Here is a 21,108-nt window from a genome sequence, read left to right on the forward strand (position 1 = left end):
AGAGATAATGTAAGTAGGACTTATATGAACTCAAAAGAATCTTGCTGAAAAATCAATGAAAGCATTTCATTAACAAGTCAAACAATAAAGTTGTAATACAATTGGCATAATCTTACATTATAGTTATCCTGCAAATAAAAATGGTAAAAAAAAAGTACTTATTGTACCCTGATTTCTTTGTCAAATGGTTTAATGAAAGGTGATCCTCTCATTGTCTGAGTTTTCATAATCTGATCATCGAGAACAGCTTGAATCCCATCCACTGCAGACAGAATATGAATACCAGTCTCATGATACACACTTGTATTGAAGGAAATTGAATCCCAGGTTTCCATCATGGCATGCATTGCTTTCTCTAAGGAAAATTCCTACAGTTTAAAAAGAAAATAGTTTACTTGAGTCACTGCATTATTTTTTTCCAACTCACTAATTCAATGTATAAGCTTATCTAGCTGAATAAGCTCTTTTGCTCTAACAGCATAAATTAACTTATTATTTTTCTTAGTATATAATTTTCTATTGCACAGAAAGGAGTACACTTGGGAAATACTAATGATGTAACATGAGATACAAATGTTTACACCCTCACTGTTATCATCTAATGGGCCAAAGTCTCACCAAATCTCTTTTGTTGCATAAGGGCAAAGACAAAAAATTCTAGTAAGCCATAAAAGCCATCACTAAGAGACCTGATGTTGTATTTATCACTATCAAATCGCTATGCTTACCTTGCTTGCACCTACACTTATAGCTTCAAACTCTTCCATATAAGGGACTAGATTCTGCTTCAAAACTTTTCTCAGGGTAGTTCCAGAGTCTGGTGTTAAATCATATCCTACTATATTTGACATCTGCTGCCAATGACGAGTTCTCATGCCGGGGTTACAAAAGATAGTTACAGTGGGAATATTCTCCTAATTGAGGAAAAACATTTGTAAGGTAAAAATTGTGATGTGCATTATTTCTTAACTTTTTAATCATCTTTGATGTGCATTTAAAATTCTGCTGCAGTAGCTGATGACATGAAAATCTTTTCTTAAAAGTGCAGATTGATCCATTCAGTTATCCATTCCATTTCTAAATAATTGTAGTAAATTACTAAAGAAGAAATATAAAACTATTAAGCACAGTCTTAGCAGAAAAGAGAAAAGGAACAATTTTTCAGCTATGTTATGTTAAATTTGGCTTCCATTAACGTAACATATAGTCCCATTTCAAAATTCCCAACTACATCCTTAAATGTTTCTCTGCATCCAAAAATTACTTTTCTCCTGTATGTGTCCACTCTTTAACAATTCACATTCCTAAAATCACAAAGATATCAAAAATTCAATTTTATTAAAATCAATGGGACAGTACAATCTGGAAATGGTGATTCAGAGCGCGTGCACTCTCTCTCTCTGTAATAACAGGAGTTTCTAACACTGCATCATCTACCTATACTGAGTGCTGAATTTAGCATTTGTCCCTCAGCATCAAGTATTAATAGCCCTCACCTTTTCTTACCTTAAAGTCTTTAACCTGCTCCAGAACTAAAGAGCACATTGTAAGAGTTGGATTTGCCTTTGTTTCTTCTTCTGTCTTCTCTTCTACAGTTCTGCATCGTGATGTCTTTTTCCACTCCTGTTGAATTTTCTTCTGCTTTTGTTGGAACAGTCTTGACGCTTTGTATATCTCTCTAAAAAACTCATCAATCTCAGCCTCCATGCTTTCCCCATTTAGTTCCAAAAAGGTACCATCCATCCATCTGAGAAAAAACACGAAGTTAGAAAACAGAATAACAAATACTCCACAAATAATTAACACTTTGTTTTGCAACACAAACGAGATGTAGATTAATAGTTATTTAAATTAGAGCAAAGCTCTTGTTTCCAATTATTGTCATTCTATGCAAAATTCTAATGCACAACTGAAGGTGGCTTGATCACATTTTTCTGTGTATTTGTGTAATTCTCTCAAGTCAGTCACATACTGAAACCAAGTAACTGCACAGACTGAGAAATATTTAAGTTAAGCTCTGGATAGAGATCAACATATGACATGAAAATATACTAAGCCTTTGTATTTAAAAAAAAAAATCTGTACTTTCTAGCCATATCGCATTATAACTTCCAAAGAGTGCAGGAACTGGTAAACAATCTCACTTAATTTAGACTCAGACATACTACAGTTTTTGTGATAGGATCTAGCCACCAGATAGCAATGTAAACATTTGAGCACATCTACATGGCATTTTGGACATCCGTTAAGTTAAAAATAGTTTTCATTACCTACAGATTGTGAGCTTTCTAATTCAACTGCTTCCTTTTCTGGTATACAAAATGGCTCATAACTAACCAAATTCTTTCTTCCTAATACATTTCTTTCATAGAGTTTGTCTTATTATAGGCTTCACCAGCGTGACCAATACAGTCAGAACCCCGTATGCAATATACTCCTTTGCATTACATTAAAAAAAAAAAAAAGAAAAGAAACTGACATTTTTTCTAGCTGAATTAAAATTAACAACCCTGATATGTAAGTCATATTACTATTATATTTGGATTGCTAATAACAAATAAATGTTTATAAGAAAACAAATCCATATTCTACATCTGACATGAACAAACACAGCATGACCATTTTTCCCCGCTCTCCCTCATTTAGCTTCATGAGCTGAATTACCTTTTTTCTGTTCGTTGCCATTTCAGTATAAGATGAAAGAGTTTCTGATACGGTTCAATCTCAACTTTTAAGTTGTTGAGGAGTGGGAAGTCACTCTGTTTCCATTCAAGCAGAGTCTCCTCTTTATTAATAAGAGCTACTGTTTCATCAGCCTCCTGTATGCGTTTCTGTAATGCCCTCAGGTCAGTCACATACTGAAATCAAATAATTGTATGTCTTGAGAGATAACTAAGTTATGCTTTGAACAGCTATCAAAATAAGATATCAAAATATACTAAGCCTTCTTATTTACTAAAATTTTAGAAAACATGAGTTAAAAACTCGTCTTCTTACCCTTGAGTAGATAAACTGTGAAGAACCCAGATTAACACTAAGAAAAATAAAATTGGTTTTATCATCACTGAACTTAAGAGTATAAAACTATTTTCAAAATATTTGAGCTTTAAAATTCACTGTTCCAGGAGGCAGGCATACACATTTTTATGTACCTGACATACCATAAGGGCAACTGGGATTTATGACCTTAGGATTTCTGTTTTGTGCTTTGCAGTGTTTTGTTTTTGAAAAATAAAATTACCAAGCACAATTGTGATAACCTTCAATTAAAGTGCAAGACATGCTCTGCCGATTATAAAATACTTCTAGAAATTCGCAAAGTTTTGGAGCGAGTGGTCTGCTCTTCATTAGCAGAAAAATGAAGTTTTAAGGTTCATAGGAAAAAAAAAAAAATCAAATTGCTACCAATCACTCTTTCTAACCTGCTATTTTTTCCTTCAGTTCCTCAGTATATCAAAAACAGGGAAGGAAATTCTGATCCCACTGAAGCTATTTGCAAATAATGTCACTGGGGCCAGAATTCCATGCTTTATATAAACCAGAGTAAACAAATAATTCACTTTATACATCTGTAATATCTCAGTCCTTGCTGGGATTACCTTTCAGCTAATTTAAGCACAACTTCATAGTAAACTTCCCTTTAAGTCAAATGTTATCGCCAATGTAATACAAAAAGGGGGGTCCAGGGGTAATTTTATTAATTTGTTCGTTGTGGCAAGAAGATAATAAACGTTTTAGTTCACATTTGTTAAATTAACTGATTACTTTTAATTCTAAGTTTCTTCCATGACCCCTGTGTATTAGACATACAAAACATTTCCACCCATTTTATACTAAATGTTAATCAGACCTGCTGCATGCAATCCAGTTCTGAGTATTCTTCGAACTCTGCCATAGAACGCGTCAGCTTGTCTAATTCCACCATCAGTTTCTCATATTTATGTATTAGTTCTTGCTCTCCTTTACGTTTAGACTGTTCAATCAGCTACAAAACAATTGATTTTTTTTTAATGATAAAAAAGCAATGCAAAAGTGGTTGTAAGTCCTTTCAATGATTAACATACTAAGTTACTAAGTTACTAAGATACTAGTACCATCTAAATTAAACATTTAACACAGACAGAAAATAAACAATACAGATAAGTTATTATCCTTATAATAATTGAAATTTCTTCAGGAGTTGCTTTCTATGTGTCCCATTTAAGTGTGTGCAACCTCTGTATGTTAACATGGAACCCATATCTCAATACCATAGCAGTTTCGGTCGCCTTAAAGGACTCCTTCAGCAATCAGACAAAAGATAGGAAAGTATCACAGAAAAAAATAGAGAGATTCTCATCTTTGGGATTCAGTGTTTTATTGCCGAAAGAGGACATCTACAGTTGTTGAAAGCCCATGCTATCCCACGTGTATCTACTGCTATAAAAGGCAGAAATTCTAGAACATAAGACCACTCTAAAGCACAGGGTCTCCACACAGAGGGGTTATTTTTAAGGTACCAAACAAGAAATCAACCAAGGCAGAGGAGATCTCCTAAGACAAGGACACCTACTGACACACAAAAATTGTGAAGCAAACAGAACTTCTGCAAAGGAGGAACCAGTCTTTTCCTACTGCATTAGAATAAGAATGGGCTTGTATCTGAGAGTATAAAATGCAAATATGGAGACTCATAAAAACTTGACATAAAACTATTCTTGTCCTCAAGCTCTAGCACAATGCAAGTTGCAAATGCAAGTACACAGAGATATACTCCTGAGGGACTCTCATTAAGTCAGATACACTCTGCACTACCATTTTCATTAAAAAGAATTTGAACAAGGATCACGGACTCTCTGTGTACAAGTAGAAAATTAATTTCACTCATTTATTTTTGGGGATTAAAAGAATGATAAAATGCAAAGAAAATATTTTACAGACATAGCAGTCTCCCAAGCTGCCTATGTTTTAAGACAGAGGCATATTTACTAGCCTTGGACATACTCCTTAGTATCTAAGTAAGACTTGGTGAAAAAGAAATCCTTGATTGTGATATTTAACATTTTTAAAAATAAAAATATCAGTATCTTTTAATTGTTAATTCTTAAACATTTTTAGAAGAAATTATTAAATCTATGCTAAATTACTATAGAGAGGCAAGAGAACACCAAAAGGCTTGACTTACTGTATCATAGCCAGAAAGAAAGAATGCTAGCAAGATGAATACAGACAAGTGGAAGAAAATAAAGTAATCTACAGTCACACAGAGAAAATTAGATGTTGCATACTTTCTATTAATGATTGCTACCTAAAAACCACAATTCCCACTGTTCTTTTATTGACAGAACAAAGCATCATTTTAACTAAATTACTTCCTGTCCAGAGCACTAACTCTTACTAAGGGCCGGGCAATTACATTTTCAGTACTAGTCAACTGCAGTGTAGTGAATTTTCACCTTCCTATGAATTACCTAGTACTGACCACAAACAAATTAAGATCATAAGACTTGCTGAAGGTTGTTACAGTGACAATTTTTAAATTATTCCATAAAAAGCCCTCTGTTCATATAAAAATCAGGAAATCTGTTATTTATGCATGTCTAAATTAGTATGGTTCACGTTATATGTGTAAATACATTTAGCTCAAGTAAAGTGAAAAGTCTAACAAGCCAAAATACACCATGAACTGAGAAAGTGCTCTTACATCATCATGCTCATCAAAAATAGGGTTAATCTTCTTTGGCCATAATAGAACTGTTGCATTCAGTACAATGTCTTCAGGAGCAAATAAAAAAACATCTAAGAGGTAATTCATTTGCCAACAGCACTCCTGTAAAAAGAGATTTCACAAAACTTTAGTTATCATAGGTCTGTTTAAAATATAGGGTAGGACAATATTATCTGCAAAGATGAAATAGCGATCTACATTTCACAGACTTTTCAGAATTCAGAGTTACTTCAGCCAATTGAATATTAATATTCAAAATACATATAAAAAGTTATTCAAATCCCTGCCCTGATCGTGAGCTTATTTCTCTAAATATGCTTCCTGTGGCCTGTAAATCTACATGCAAAAATCCTAATATTATTAAAAAATATAAAAAATATAAATTCTGCAGAATAAATGTGTGTTATATTTACAGACCTATTACCATAACAGAAAATCTGATACATATCATCATAACATATAGCAAAGAGCTTCTTATCCTGTAATGTTTTTGGCTGACCCACACCTTACACAATTTTTCCATTTTGTTCTCTGAGCACACACAAAGTAACGCTAATGCAACATCATCTACATTCTGCTCAAATAGTAAATTGCTTCTTATGTGTTCAAAGTCATAACTGTTTTTACACATAAAATTCTCTTTACACTTGTGTGTTACATTTTCACAAATAGCTTTTTAAGCAGCCCTCAAGTAAGTCTTTAGGTACAAACAATAAACGGAGTGTCTTACAATCTGCTATGATTTATTAAAAGCTGCATTTCCTCACTGACATGCAGAACACATGGGAATGAGGAATAAGAAAGAAAGGCATATGGCAAAGCATGAGCTGGACTTCCCACTTCTCTCTGAAGTAACACTGAGGGTATAGTTTATTCATACATGCAGCATGATCAGACAGAAGTCTGCACTCCAGAATGAATTCTGTATTTGTATAGGCCAGCACATTTGGTAAAAGATTAAGAATTATAAGATAGTCATTTACCTTGATCCTTAATAACAGGTCCTGAATACCTTTGGTTTTGACCTTCTTTATGTAAGCTATTGTTTCCACCATTTCCTCTGTTGTCTCAGGAACTTTCAATGCACGTTCCTTAATGGCTTCAAATTCCCTGCATATCCTATTAATTTATTTAACATAAAATATCAACATTTTAAGGTTTTAGTTTGACTGGCTTCAAGCTCAGCTTTAATAGAATTAGAAGTTCAAATTACTTCTTTAAGTATTAACCCTGCACAAACTCCATTACTTTATGAAACTAAATAGGCAATATGACTAAATCAGTCTAGAAAAATACTGTTTATTAACATGGAACAATTAAGTTGTTTGGATTTTGGGGTATTCTTTTGCAATAAATGCTTCAATTGCTTTGGTTAAGTACATGAACTTAAGTACAGTATCATTAGCATACATAAAAACACTTTCCTAGTACATATTTTGCCATTTTGGTAGTGCAGAATCACTATAAGACTAGACTATAATTGTTCGTTTTAACCAAACAATTTAATATGACCTCACTCATGATTTAATCCATACCTGCAAACTAACCTTTAGAATTGATCAGTGTTATTATCTGTCATTATCTATAAAAACCTAGGAGGTATCTGTCATGTAATAAGAGAATCTAGCTAGTCTTTCCTTTGGCAGTGCAGTAGTACTGTATTTCACACTCAAAAAGCCAGAACAGTAATGAAGCCCTTTGATCTTTTAGCTCCTCCATTATCTAAGTCTATTAGTAAGTTCCCCTACTACTTTTTGAGTCTAAAGCAGAGGAAAAAATACATCAGCTGGTGCAACTTGCACGAGATCATTAGTTAGCCAAGAGTCTTCACTGAACAGGAGTATGGTATATTTGCATTTCTTCTACACGTTTCTACTATGCATTTATCACATATGGCATTCACAAGCAGAAAATTCTACTTACTTTTCATTTTCCTCTCTGTGATTCCCAACTATTCTGTCCATTAGCATTTTTGCAAAGGTGTTTGCATTACTAGCCAAACTTTGCTTGAAATCCTCACAATTCAAACAGATCATAGGGAAATGAGCCACCTCTGGTAAACTCAAGATTTCCTTCTTGAGGGTGAAGAATTCATCTATGAACTTCAGAAAAACATTAGATTTTACACTTCAGAGATGTTATTTAAATACTTGGCTACATGAATAAGTATTACACTTTGAAGAAAATAAATAATAATTTCTTCTATTTACCACAGACTTTTAGGGAAAAAAACCACTTATGTTGTAGATTTGTAGGTAGTCAACATAATTTTTAGCTAAAGGCTAAGCACCCGTTATCCTCTGTTCCCTTTTTATTATTGCTGTATGTATAGTAAAAATTATATATAAAATGTAGAATTAAAACTTACAGCAGTATATTCATCAAAACTGTGTTCTTCTGCTTCAAATCTTTCTATCCGTGCCTGTGCAGTTCCATCTACAAGCCAGCCATACCTTTCAACTACAATTCAATAATATTATATTATTATAATGCATACACTGTACAGTAAGTTACTTATTTCAAAGAAGTAACAGTTATTTAAATACTCTTCTATCGCTCACCATAGTTTTCAAAATATTCCTTTGGACCTTCTAAGTTGTCTCTGATAGATTTTTTCAGTGTAGATGTGGCCCATACTATGACATGATTAGGAAGCTCAGTGTCCAGAGTTGTAGTGCCTCCCATCAGCCAAGAACGTACTGTCTGGATGTTCTAATAGAAGTGCAAGTTCTGATTATTTAAATTTTAAAAAGCAATGCAGGGATACATATATTTTAAAAGTAAGTTGCAATCTGCAGAAAACACTGTATCAGAAAAGTATTAGACCCTAATCATGACCAAGGCCAGGTGCTTCATACACACCTAGAACTCCTCTTGATTCAGAAAGTTTAACAGGAAACATGCAAAACGGACAAAAAATAATTATCCAATCTTACATAAAATAAATTCCATCCTATGTGCAAACACACAAAACTAAACCCAAAACACTTCTCTGAAAGTACCATCATGTATGATTAAAGGCCAATACTAAGTCCACCAGGATACATCTAAAGCCCCTAGAAAGGCTGTCTTCCCTGGAGTCACAGATTGGTTCCTAAGACATAAATCTTTAGACGTTGTATATATTAGTTGTTAGGGATTTGAGGCTTTTCTTTTTCTTAGAAAGAAAAGGAATATCAACTCTAATTTGCCTTGTCTTTCTCTGGGGATCTTAATTATTATGCAAATTTATTGTAAATCATCACACATATAACTAAGGTGCTAATTGTATTTCCCTGCAAGATGTTAGTTCGCAGAAAGTATACACTGCAAAACGACTTGATTTTCCATGTTAAAAATAAATACCTAAATAAATTAGAATATGTGGTTACTTATACTTAAAGCACTCTCAGGTTTTCTAAACATACCAAAGAAGAAAACAAAAAGGTTATCTTTTAACTAGTTTTCTTTCCTGGTTAAGTTTTCAGCCTGACTTCTATGTAATGGACAAGCAGACAATTAATTTGTAGACATACACACAGATTTGCAGATTAAAATAGCAGACTAAAACAATCAGTAGCAGGTGTACCAATTTTTTTATGAAAAAGGAATAACAAAATGAGTTTCAAAGCCTGGAATTCCGCTGGGCATCAAGATTCATGTGACCTGCAGAACGCTCATGTAAAATAAATACCTCAAGTTGCATTCTGCTTCCCATTACCACAGTAGTCAGAGTCCTAAATTACTAATATTTTCATGTACAGAGCAACTTAGCAGTTACATATTTAAAAATAAAGATAAAAGCACACCTGAAGAGTCTGTCCTATACGATTTACTATAAACAGAATTGCTTCTTCTAGGTCTTGGAAGCTTGGATAAAACTCCATTTTCTTTTCATCAAGAGTCAATTCCATCTTAAATAAAGGTAGACCATTTCTGTCTTCAGGATCAAAAAGTTTCACAAAAGCTTCAACCGTTCTTCTCAATAATTCTTTCAGCTAGGTAATAACATATATCACCTATTAGTTGAAAGAACAGAAAGCCCTATCCCACTTTCCCTTCATTCAGTAAGCCAGGATTTCCATTCATTTTAGTACTTTTGGCCTGATTCATGGATAACTGAAGTAGTGTGAATTTTTCTAATGACTTCAGCGGGCATTAGTCCCAATCCTTAAAGGATGTAAACTAGTGAACAAGTAAAAAAACATTTCAGTAAAGCCCATGCATTTATTTTTGCTACAAAAGTAAGTCTATTACTAATACATGTTTTAAGTATAAATTAAATATCTGGAATGCATTTTCCTCTGACTTCTTTTTTTTAATATGAAAATGATTTGATTAGACTATTGTTCCATTATTTTTCTACAAAGTAAATACAGGTTTAATCCTAAAAATGACTGCCTTCTCAAACTGCTGAGCATATATATTCCCACTGATTGTTATATTCTTAAATAGAACAATGTAAACAACAGATGCTTTAAGTTAATTGGAAGTTAAAGGATTTTTAATTTTCAGTGAACTAAGAACTTTGAAAAACAATTGTCTCAGTCTGAAATCAGTGATTTCATTTGAATGTTCTTGTTCTATAATTATTAGGAAACAAAACAATTGGAAATTACTAAAACAAAAAAGTTTAACTGAGAAACTCTTCATATAACTTCCATCTCGATATAAATAATCAGGGAGGAAAAAAATTAACTCGCAAAGCATTGTGGTATCATTTTCCCCAGAAAAAAACTGTTTGGAAATTTTGCAGAACTATAGCCACTTGCATACACATTAGCAGAGCTGGACTTTTCATCTGTTTGTGTAGGTATGTTTGCTTTCAAGGGAGAGAGACGAGGTTTTGTTCATTTTGCTAATATATGACACGTAATTGTAGCGCCAAGATCAGTGATAGGAAGGGTCCTGAGAACACTGAGATATTTCCTTCTTTAAGCTAATTACATTCTGTTTGGTAGAATGAGTAATTTTCTGCATCTAAAAAACTAGAAGAAATAGACAAGACCATGTATTTATTTTAAATAATGGAAGTTAGAAATATTTAACACTTTGAATACTTTACTGGATTAAATGCAACAGTTGGCTAACAATGATTAATTAAACAGGCCCCATATCATATAATGTGCTGACTCATTAGAATTACCTAAATTTCACATTAAGTTTATCACAGAGAGGAAAGATTTTTACCTGATTAGACATAAGTGTAGCCACACAGTTATAAAAAGAGTCAACCTGATCCAACTTTACACCATTCAATGACTCCTTCTGCGTAAAGAGACCGATAACTCTTTGATACCACGTATTCAATATCTTCTCTTCTGCTTTAGAACAGCTTAGAGAGACATCAGTCTTTAAAGATTCACAGTCAATTGGCCCTTTCAATCTAGAAAAGAAAGTTACAGGCAACTTTATTAAAAAAATTAAAAAACCCATGGAATAAAGTAACAGTAATCTGTACGGTATTACCAACCCAGTCTTTTTTAGCAGAAAGCACAGTGGGAACCTAAGCATCACTTCTGTAAATTTAAATGAGGAAAAAAATACCCCAAACGCCAGGAAATAAAGAACAGTTACCAGAAAAAATAATGAGGAAAAAGATATTGAAAATTATGAAAATTAAAAGAATTTTATTTTTAATCTTAGAACAACTGATGAAAACCAGCAAGAAATCTGATCTTTAGGGTTAGCGTAGAATTCCCTACAGATAGTAATACTACTAGAAGTCAATTTTTCAAGTGCTGCTTCAACCAGACTTCTATGGGGATCATGGCATTAAGATTAAATAAATAATGAGGAAACCTTTACAGAATTAAAGGCAAAACATAAATCAAAAGGGCTGATACTACCAGCAATTTAAGCACCAATAAAATATTTATATGTAACAGAGAGAAGAAAAGTCAAATGTGTCATAACACAAAGTAACCTACTCAAAGAACATTAAATGACACATTGGAGAAATTTATTATATAAAAAACCGCTATGATAAATAATAGAATTGAACAAACTCTTTTTTACCAGCTTCAAAAACCTATATGGGTTAATAATTCGCTAAAACAGACTTTACCTGAAACTTGAGAAATCCAATATAAGACAGGTAGAGAATGCTGCATAACCAAAATCCAGTAGAGTTTTCATTGTGGGGTGGAGAATGTGCAAGTTGGAAAGCATTTGATTTTTTGCTTGGATAAAATTGTTATGCCATGGTCTGGAAAAGTCCAGGCCTCTGGAAAAAAAACCCACAAAAAACAACCAACCACCAAAACAAATAAACAAAAAAAAGAACAGCTCAAGCAATACTTGAATAAAACATTCTTACATATAAAAAGTACTATTAAAAAGCTTATTCCCTAACATGAATAGTTATTTAAGTGCCATACACATATCCCAAATATGGTGCAAGGGAAGCCATAAAGTTACTCTGTCTGATCAACCGTGTTTTATACTCCAGAGTATTTTCAGATCACCTGCTCTTCCTGAAGCTCTTTCAATGTAAACTTCTAACTTCACCAACTGCTAACAGGAAGTATTTATCATCAATATTTAGATGGCACACATTCTGATGCTTCAGCAAATTGTGCAGTTCAGGTAATTATATTCTGTCTACCTGAATTCCTCTTCTAGTTTGGCAGAGCATAACCACCTTTCCTTCAGTCTCAAGGTTTCACCTCGTAACACCAAAGTTATATGAAACCTTGGCATTAGATGCATGTTAAAGTACTGTACAATGCTGCTGTCTGCCAGTAAACTGCCCTGTACACACACACTTCTTTCCAGAGGTGGCTGCAGTACGACTTTAGTTTCTGGGTACTCAGAGCCAGAAATCTCATTTGCAGTCATTAGTGCTACTCTATAACTGTAACAACAGTAATAAGACACTGTCAGTGCTAAAACTTTGTAAAGCATTCAGATATAAGATGTTCAAATCTAAGATCCTCTACAGACATAAAAAAACATCTCATTAAGGGACTCCAGAATTAATATTGTGCCATAACTCTGTTCATGCAGCTCAACAAGAACTTCACTCATGCAACTGAGTGTGTTTCACCAGTGGGTTATTTGCTAACTTAATCCACTCACAGAGGTGATAGAGGCAAAGGTGCCTCCTCTTCATCTTCAAGTCCTTTTATGTCTGGTTTAGTAAGAACATTTCGCACTAGGAAAAAAAAATATATATATGAACATTAGAAGAAAATTAAGCCATATTCAATAGGCACTGTACTTCCTCAGTCTTTCTCCAGGTTGAACCAAGCACATAGTAGGATGGAAAGGTAACCGTATCATCCAAGTCTTCAAAACACATTCTCCCAAAGGTAATTCAAAATCACAGCTTCTGCTAAATATATACAGATTCGGGCGGCTTAATTCCAGTTCTGTCCCCTATTCATGAAGATTTTCAGATAGACTAGTGTTTAAATAATTAAGTACTTTCTTAAGTAATTTCTTCACTGAGAGGATGGTCAGTCACTGGAACAGGCTCCCCAGGGAAGTGGTCATGGCACCAAGTCTGTCAGAGTTCAAGGAGCATCCAGATGATGCTCTTAGTCATATGGTTTACTTTTAGGTAGTCCTGTAAGGAGCAGGGAGTTGGACTCCATGATCCTTACGGGTCCCTTCCAACTTGAGATATTCTATGATTCAAAGTATTTATGACAGTTTTGTTGAATATAATTATAATGGGATATGATACTTATCCCACTGATGACATTACGAAGAAGTTAGTCCCATGTTAAATTGTGTATTTTATTTGCGTTTTTAAAAAGATCAGCCATCCACCAAAATATTGACAAAATTTGGCTCAATTTCAGATACTAAAAATGTAAATAAAAGAGACATTAATACATGATTTCAAGGGAATACACTTTCAAAATTCCAGTTCATGACTCTTTTAAAAATGTTTAAAAATTGAAGTGAGTTGTACGAGTGATATCTGAAAACAGCTAATTATCTTTGCAGATTTTTATTGCGAGCTTCCTCATGCATACAAAGCAGCATCAGAAAACTTATGGATGTGCTTGTGGATGAAGAGCTTAAAAAAAAAAGCTGCTGTTGCTGAAGAGGCAAAAAAAAGAATGACTAGTACATGAAAAGTTTCTACTTTATTTAGTAGAAAACAGCGATACATTCTTGCATCAAATTAACTAAACAGGTTAAAGACATAATTAAATAAGGTCATCAGCAATCAACCTTTTTCTCACGAAGTCTACAGCTGCCTTTGTCTTTGCTTGAACTATACCTTCAGCTGGTTAACTTTTTACTAGTCCAAATCTAATCAGCAAGTTTTGCCTTAAACATTACAGCCAATACACATTTGATGAGGCAGAAAAAGAGAAATCAGTGGTTAATTACAAAGATCATGCCTGGCTGAAAGAACAATCTAGAAAAATTATTTTCAGTGGAAGAATATGGAACAGCTTATAATATATATAGACACACATTAATATATTCATATTAGTACTGTGTAGTTTCTGGTACTTACCCACACATCTTCTCATGCTCATTTCATAATCCCTTATTATCTCCCCTAAAAGCTTTTCAGCTAACAGCTCTCTCTCTTTGCCTTCCATAAGCGACTGTGGCACCAATGTGAGCATAGACATTAGCCACTGCTGCTGAATGGGAACCACGGGATTACTTTGCACACACTTCTTCATGAAGAGATAGTTTGTCTGAAAGGACAATATTGTCAGAGGTCTAATAATTGGCTACGTAAATATTTTTGTGTTAGGCTTGACAATGAAGTCTCTTTTTATTCACCATTTCTTATACTTAAGGGCAGGCAACATAATATAATCTTTTTTGTATTCACTGACTAGTACACTAAAAGCTACTCTGTGGTTAGTAAAACAGTCTCCCTGTCTCAATGCTTAAATACAAAATATTGTACTTTTTAGTATGGCATTTTCCTTGGTTCTCTGCTGAAGTTTATGACCGACAATAAACCAGTTCAAGGTTCCTGTTATTGTTCTTTGGACAAACATTTATCTGGCAAAAAGTATGCACAAATAGGATTTTTTTTTTGGCCAAAGAAATAGGTATTTATGCTTTTGAGTGATAGCTTTGTTATAAAACAAAAAGGGATCTGAATCTCTATAGTCTTCAGAATGAATTTACCTAACATCAGCAAAGAAAAATAGATGTTTCCTTAAGCTACTTAATATAAATATTTCAATGCTAATCTGAGTTTAAAGTGGCTCTCAGAGATAAAGTCTTATTTTAAAATTTATACACAAATTCCAGGATTTGTACATGTTTTTCAAATCAGGTGAACAATGCCAAAGACTACTTTTTGTGCAGGCTAGAGTACGAACTATGACCTCAACTGAAAAAATCCTGAAGCCTGTTAGAATTTTTCTAAGTAATGATCTTTAACTAAGGTTTAGATCAAAATTTAAATTACTGATGGACATACTTTCTATAAGAGAAAAATACTTTCCTTCTATTGGACCACAAGAAAAGATTCCTATTTTGCTTCCTATTCCATTTTTCCCCAACAAGACTACCGAAAAAGCTTTTCCTGTTTAACCACCATTAATTACACACAACATACTCAACCCCTCTGAATAGAGACCATTCACTCTTCTAGTCTAAAAAAGAACTTAACTCACTCTTCGTTGTTTTTGCTCACTGTTCATCTGTATAAAAAGGAACAGAAAATCGTAATGTATTAAGAACATATAAACAAAAAAAAAAAATCAGAAATACAAAATTTAACAAATATTAGTCCTAAATAAAGACTTTATTCTGTAGATATACAGGTATCAATTTCAGTGGGACTACTTGAGCATATAAATACATTTATAAATTACTAAGGATTGAGATAAGCATCTTTAAGTAAATACTAAGAAGTAAGAGGCATAAATGCCCCAATAACAAAGAACAAAACAGGCAACAGTTAAAATATTAAAGAAATACTTTCTCACAGTGGAAGGCAGTTCCGGGATAGGAGGTACAGGATCTCTGTGATATTTTTCTTCCATGGATATGTGATAGACTTTTAAAGCTCGATCAATTCTAAAGTAAAACATGGGAGTCAGAAGTACAGAAAAAGTACAAATAATATATTAAAAATAATGCTATCATTTTAGTTGATGCAACCTGTTTTTTCACGTTTACCAACTCTTTGATGACTAAAAGGTAAGGCTGCCTTTGCATGCTCTGTCTTCTCTTTATATTATAAAGGCACACATTTATCTTGACTACAGTCACGATATACACATGCCTTGATTCACCTCATCCAATTGCCCAGTGCTCCTGTTAGGTTTATATCTTAATTCTCCTCAAACAACTACAACAGATCTTGTCCAACTGTATTATGAAAAGATTAAAAAAAAAAAAAAAAAGAAAAAAAGAAAAAAGTGCAGAACAAAACTCCTAAAGCTGTTTATTTTAAGACCAGCTCTTTTTTACTGCCTGTGGTTATAAATTGCTAAATATCAGAATTGCTAAACTATCAGAAAACTTTAAATGGTTAATGTTGGCATGTCCTGCTGACCTTATGCATTAAAACATTTCAGTCCATCCTTTTGGGATACACTCTGTACATATCTTGCAAAGAGTATTTCAGCTTTATTTCAATATAACTCAGCTAAAAACTCCCAAGTGGAAGTTAAGACTGCCAATTTCAAGTATACACTCAAATCATTACTTCACGGGACCTTACTTAAAAGACAGTTCACTTTGTACAAAAAACTAACTGAATCAATGTTCCAGCAGAATATTCACTGTTTGTCAGATGGCTGGTCAGCAGTCACCTTACTGCACAGTAAGTTATCACCACAACATAGTTGACATTTTCCGCATACTGATCACCTGCATTCTAAAAACTGCACTCTGCTACTGCAGGTATCATTGAAAGGTCAGGATTTACTTTCCAAGAGCTAAAATTAAAAGACTTCTTGTTTGTTAGATTTGTATTATAACAGCCTTTAAACTATTAAAAGAAAGGAAACATCTTTCTCTACTTTTAACTTCTATATAGATTAACTGCTTTCTATAACTGATTGTTGCTACCATTATTTAAAAAAAAAAAAAAAAAAAAAGGAAAAAAGGCAATCCCCCTCACTTATCTTTGGCACAAATCAGATTCCCTTCTGTGATAAATTATTCTCAGACTTCAATCCTGCAACTTAGTTTTATACCACTGCCTAGCTCCAATGAAGCCAACAATTTGGGACACATACAAGTATCTTTTGAGAAAAAACAACCTGTAATACTTGGCCACTTAATCTAGCCACTGAAGTGGAACATCAAGTGCATAGGAATCAGTTAAGTAACTGGTTACCATCACCAAATCCAGTCACAGTAAATGGAATCACTAAAAACCCACACCAACAAAAATAAAATTATTGATATCAGTGACAATATTTAAAATGGGTTAAATTAAGACTGTATGTAGGTCTTTAATTTCCATTTCTTCTTCTGAAGGCCAAAACAATTTTTTCTGTGCTTTTTAATCCTAATACCTAACCTAATACCATTAGATTTCCTTACCTTTTTAATCTTTTACATGAAAATGCAAGTTGCTATATATTTCATACTACTACTATAAACAATGCAACCTTAGCCCACATAATCCTCTCATATTTATGCCAAGATAATCAACATGTCTAGGGATTCTTCGGTAAGTTCCTGAAAATAATGTAGGTATTTTGGGAATAAATTTCTATCAAAATAATAAAATAAGAAGAACCTAATTTTCTATCAGACCTACAACAATTACACGAAAGCAGCCTTTTCCTATTGTCTTTTCTCCTTTGCAAATGAAAATCTTGAAAGACAATTTTATGTCAATTTACCAATCATCTTGGCAGCTGTGCTACTCTGGCAGCGACACAGATCACTGAGCTCAGCAGCAAATGCATTAAGATAGTGACAAAGAAGCCTGTTAGAAGTAGACCCACATTTGGATCATTCATACAAAAGCAAGCAAGTAATCCAGACTTTGATTCTCTTTGAAAAGGTTTTCATAAAGAGAAAGGATTTTTTTCAGTCTATCATAAACAACATTCAAAATGTGAAGGTCACTTTCTACTCATCCCAACAAACATACCCTCAAGCAGATTTTGAGTGCTGTAAAAGAAAATACATCAGAGTCTATCAAATGTTCTTCTATTATTAATGATTTTAGATGGAAAGTGTTCAGCACTGCAATAGTGACATCAAAAACCTCTAAAATTAACAAACACCATTATTATTTGTCAGATGTCAAATGTGCAATGTTTCTTTCATTTGAATTTCAACATTTCTTGAATTACATGAAACTCACAGTAACTGATTAAGCATCTCTTGCTGTTCGTTGCATCTTCGGTATGTCAATAGTTTATTCTGTAATGGTGACATATCAGATGTGACTGATGAAGGTAAAACAGTGGGAAGAAACGAAGTTCTCAAAGTCTTTTTATTGGAAGGTGCTCCATCTGAGTGTGGCATCTAAAACCATAACAAAACCAAGATTCTAGAATACAATTAATCCTGTCCAGAAAGCAGTTTAACAGATGTACGTATTAAGTTGAATGTACATAAGATGTAAAATGAGGCAGCCTCAGGGATTTCCACAATCTAGGTATGAAAGTTTAGCTTTCAGAAAACAGAAAAATACTGTATATGCTAAAACGGCAGAGTTCAACAGAAACTGCATCCATACAAAGCCTGCAATAGTAAAAACCAATGGTACAGTTCTACTAACTCAAGATCAGCACATTGCATAAAAGTGAAGTTCCATTACAAATCTCTTTAAGTGCTAATCTACCAGCTGTACACAGAACAGAAGACACCAGAAGGGCAGCCTATTAACACCCCAGCAGACTGCACCAGACTGGTCATGATGTAGGCACATCTCCTGTTCTGATGGGGCCTGAGACAGCGCTGCTGTTCCTGTGGCTTCAGTAGGTGACTACCTACTCCTTTCTTGCCTGGTCACTAAAAGAAAAGTTACTGCCTCATTAAGTCCACCCACGCTAGGTAACGTGGAACAAACTCAGACAAGGGTGGCCTCTAAAATTCTGAGGAAAAAAAAAATGCCCAAAAGCATCCTTGATAATTGGTATTACTGTGAAGACAAAACTGCAGCAAATTTTCAAATACGAGATCCCAGAATTCTACTGATGCGAGAGGCAGTTTTTAAAGGAAACAACATCATAATGATATCAACATAGACTTACAGCTTCACCACAATGCCAAACAAATGGGAGCAAAATTATGAGAAAGTTATTCTTTAGACACTATGTCACTGTTAAAGAGAGACAAAGTGCAGGAAATTATCAAGAAAGCATTTATATAAAACCAACGCCCTATTGTTCTTTTCATGTTTCTCAAGGAAAAAAAGAATTAAGCTTATTTTCTATGTGCAAAGTAGTCATTAAAAGATCTATTCCATACATTGAAAGGTTAAGAAACTGCATGATCATCTTGTAAAAAGCAGTGTAAAATTGGAGACTATTCAGAAATAATTTTGTGATGCTGAAAGTCTTGTGGTGAACTTAGCAGGCTGCTTGAGAACTCTATCTTGCATATAAACATATATTCCATCAATAGACCCTAGTGATAGTGTTTTATGTATGTACCTAAGGCAGAGCAATGCACAATTTCGTTTCAACTGCCTGCCTGGAAATGTTTCTCTGAGCTACCAGAACAAATGCCTCTGAAAATACGAAGCAGGTGCTTGACAGTACTTTACTCTTTTAAGCTGCAGCAACTCTGGTCTCTCTCTAGACAATATTCACTTACAGTATGCCAAGGTGCGCATCTTCAGAAGCAAGGCTAAATTGAGCAAAGACTAAGCTGAGATTACTAAAACGAAAGAGGCAAGCAAGGTGTTAACGTGGCTGAGGGGATGTGGCTAAATCCTGCCTTGTGGATGCAGATTCCCAATGAGAAGAAGGTTTGTAATTTGGTGGGATGGATATGGGATTCAAGCTAAGCAGATGGGAGTTTTGGTTGTGACCACAGTTGTGGGTAGTTGGGCTGTGCAACAAGAAAGCGTAGACAGGTATGAGTTTGAAATAAGAATCCTAGTCTGGGGGCGGGATGAAGATGTGGAGCAGGTAATTGGATAACCACGGTTAAAGACACTTGGCAACCAAACTTTGGTAATTGATATCAAGACAGAAAAATAGAAAAAAAGAAGGAAAATAAAGAAAAAAAAACTTGCATGACTGGGCTCAGGTTGACTATCCCTCTATAGTGGCTTAAGTCTTGCTTGTGGCTGATTTTGGCTACCCCAAAAGATTGACAGTAGGGTTCCCCTGGAAACACGATGCACAAACTCACACCTGCATTTCAACAGGTTCTCACAGGGGAGCAGAAAGCCAAAGCTACCTCCTAAATTAGTGGTGTGTCCTAGAAATGAATTAAAACGGGTGGTGATGGAGGCAAAAGAAATAAAGCTCAGCTAAAAAAAGCCAAGACGGTATTACGTTTTCCCAGCGCTCCCGCAGCCCAGCAGGGCCCGGGGCCACAGCCCTGTCGGTGTAGAGGGAAGAGCAGCATCAACCCCTGCGACCGCCCCACCCCCACGGAGGGCCACCCCGCCGCCCCCGCTGCCCTCACCTCTCCCGGTGCCGCGGTCCCGGGGGGCCGCCGGGCAGGACGGCGGCGCGGAGGCGACTCAGGACAACAACGCGGTTGCCACGGAGACGAGGGCGGGCGGCGCGGCGGAGGGGGCGAGGCGCGGTCAGCGGGGCCCGGCGCTGTGCGGGTCTCTGACCTCGGGAGAGTGGGTCTTCTCGGCGGCTCTCCCGGGACACGCTTGCCCACCCGCAGCCCCAACGCCGTCCACCTTCCCTGGCCCCATTTCAAACGCCAGAGACACACCGCGGTTTCAAGGCCACCTCAGCCACACGCACAGCAAATCAGCGCCCACACCACCAACCCCCCCCGAGCGCCCTTCGCACCTCTGGGCATTAACCACGGCCCTTCTCGGCTCCCAGGTGGCTTGTGCACAAAACCTTTAATTTCACGGCCAGACCTTTAACCGTGTCTCTTCAGCTTTCAGAGCATTCATTCCCTTGAAAATAAAGCAGCACACGGCCCTTAAGAGGGAGTTGTGCCTACCTAGATCCCTACTGTTAACAAGGTTCACCTGCCCAAAACAGAATGCTCATTCAAGGCCTATTTATTCACAGAAAGGGTGTTTGTTGCACTTTGTATTATCCAGACTACTAATACGCTCATGATTAGGAGAAAAAAAAGAAAAAAGCAGAGACTTGGAAAAGTCTTACCTTAAATTTCCTAGTCTGCCACAGGACTTAATATAGCCTAAGCAAGTCAGTAAGTCTGTTTGCTCCAGCGTTCTGCCTGCACAAAGCAGATAAAAACCTTCTTGTTCCAGATCACAGCAAAAACGTCTAAGAAATTATAACACCCTTACGCATCAGACAGCTGTTGCTAAGCTTCTACGCTTTGTAAAACTATAAATGGAA

General features: G+C 35.2%; 1 protein-coding gene across 1 annotated transcript in view; it reads right to left on the minus strand.

Moving 5' to 3' along the window:
* Positions 1-18,118, minus strand: part of DNAH12 (dynein axonemal heavy chain 12) — a 74,995-nt gene extending 56,877 nt beyond the window's left edge. Inside the window, exons 1-18 of the mRNA XM_076345859.1 lie at positions 17,955-18,118; positions 15,610-15,700; positions 15,295-15,321; positions 14,166-14,355; positions 12,767-12,842; positions 11,754-11,912; positions 10,877-11,072; positions 9,496-9,684; positions 8,269-8,419; positions 8,076-8,167; positions 7,631-7,809; positions 6,691-6,826; positions 5,684-5,809; positions 3,851-3,985; positions 2,665-2,858; positions 1,507-1,747; positions 729-914; positions 168-368 (exon numbers count right to left, since the gene is read on the minus strand). Coding sequence (XP_076201974.1) covers positions 168-368; positions 729-914; positions 1,507-1,747; positions 2,665-2,858; positions 3,851-3,985; positions 5,684-5,809; positions 6,691-6,826; positions 7,631-7,809; positions 8,076-8,167; positions 8,269-8,419; positions 9,496-9,684; positions 10,877-11,072; positions 11,754-11,912; positions 12,767-12,842; positions 14,166-14,355; positions 15,295-15,321; positions 15,610-15,700; positions 17,955-18,118 — 2,733 coding nt within the window. The remainder of the gene's footprint in view (positions 1-167; positions 369-728; positions 915-1,506; positions 1,748-2,664; positions 2,859-3,850; positions 3,986-5,683; positions 5,810-6,690; positions 6,827-7,630; positions 7,810-8,075; positions 8,168-8,268; positions 8,420-9,495; positions 9,685-10,876; positions 11,073-11,753; positions 11,913-12,766; positions 12,843-14,165; positions 14,356-15,294; positions 15,322-15,609; positions 15,701-17,954) is intronic.
* Between the last annotated feature and the right edge of the window lie 2,990 nt (positions 18,119-21,108).

The sequence above is a fragment of the Aptenodytes patagonicus genome, chromosome 8 (genome assembly GCF_965638725.1).
Source record: "Aptenodytes patagonicus chromosome 8, bAptPat1.pri.cur, whole genome shotgun sequence".
NCBI lineage: Eukaryota > Metazoa > Chordata > Aves > Sphenisciformes > Spheniscidae > Aptenodytes > Aptenodytes patagonicus.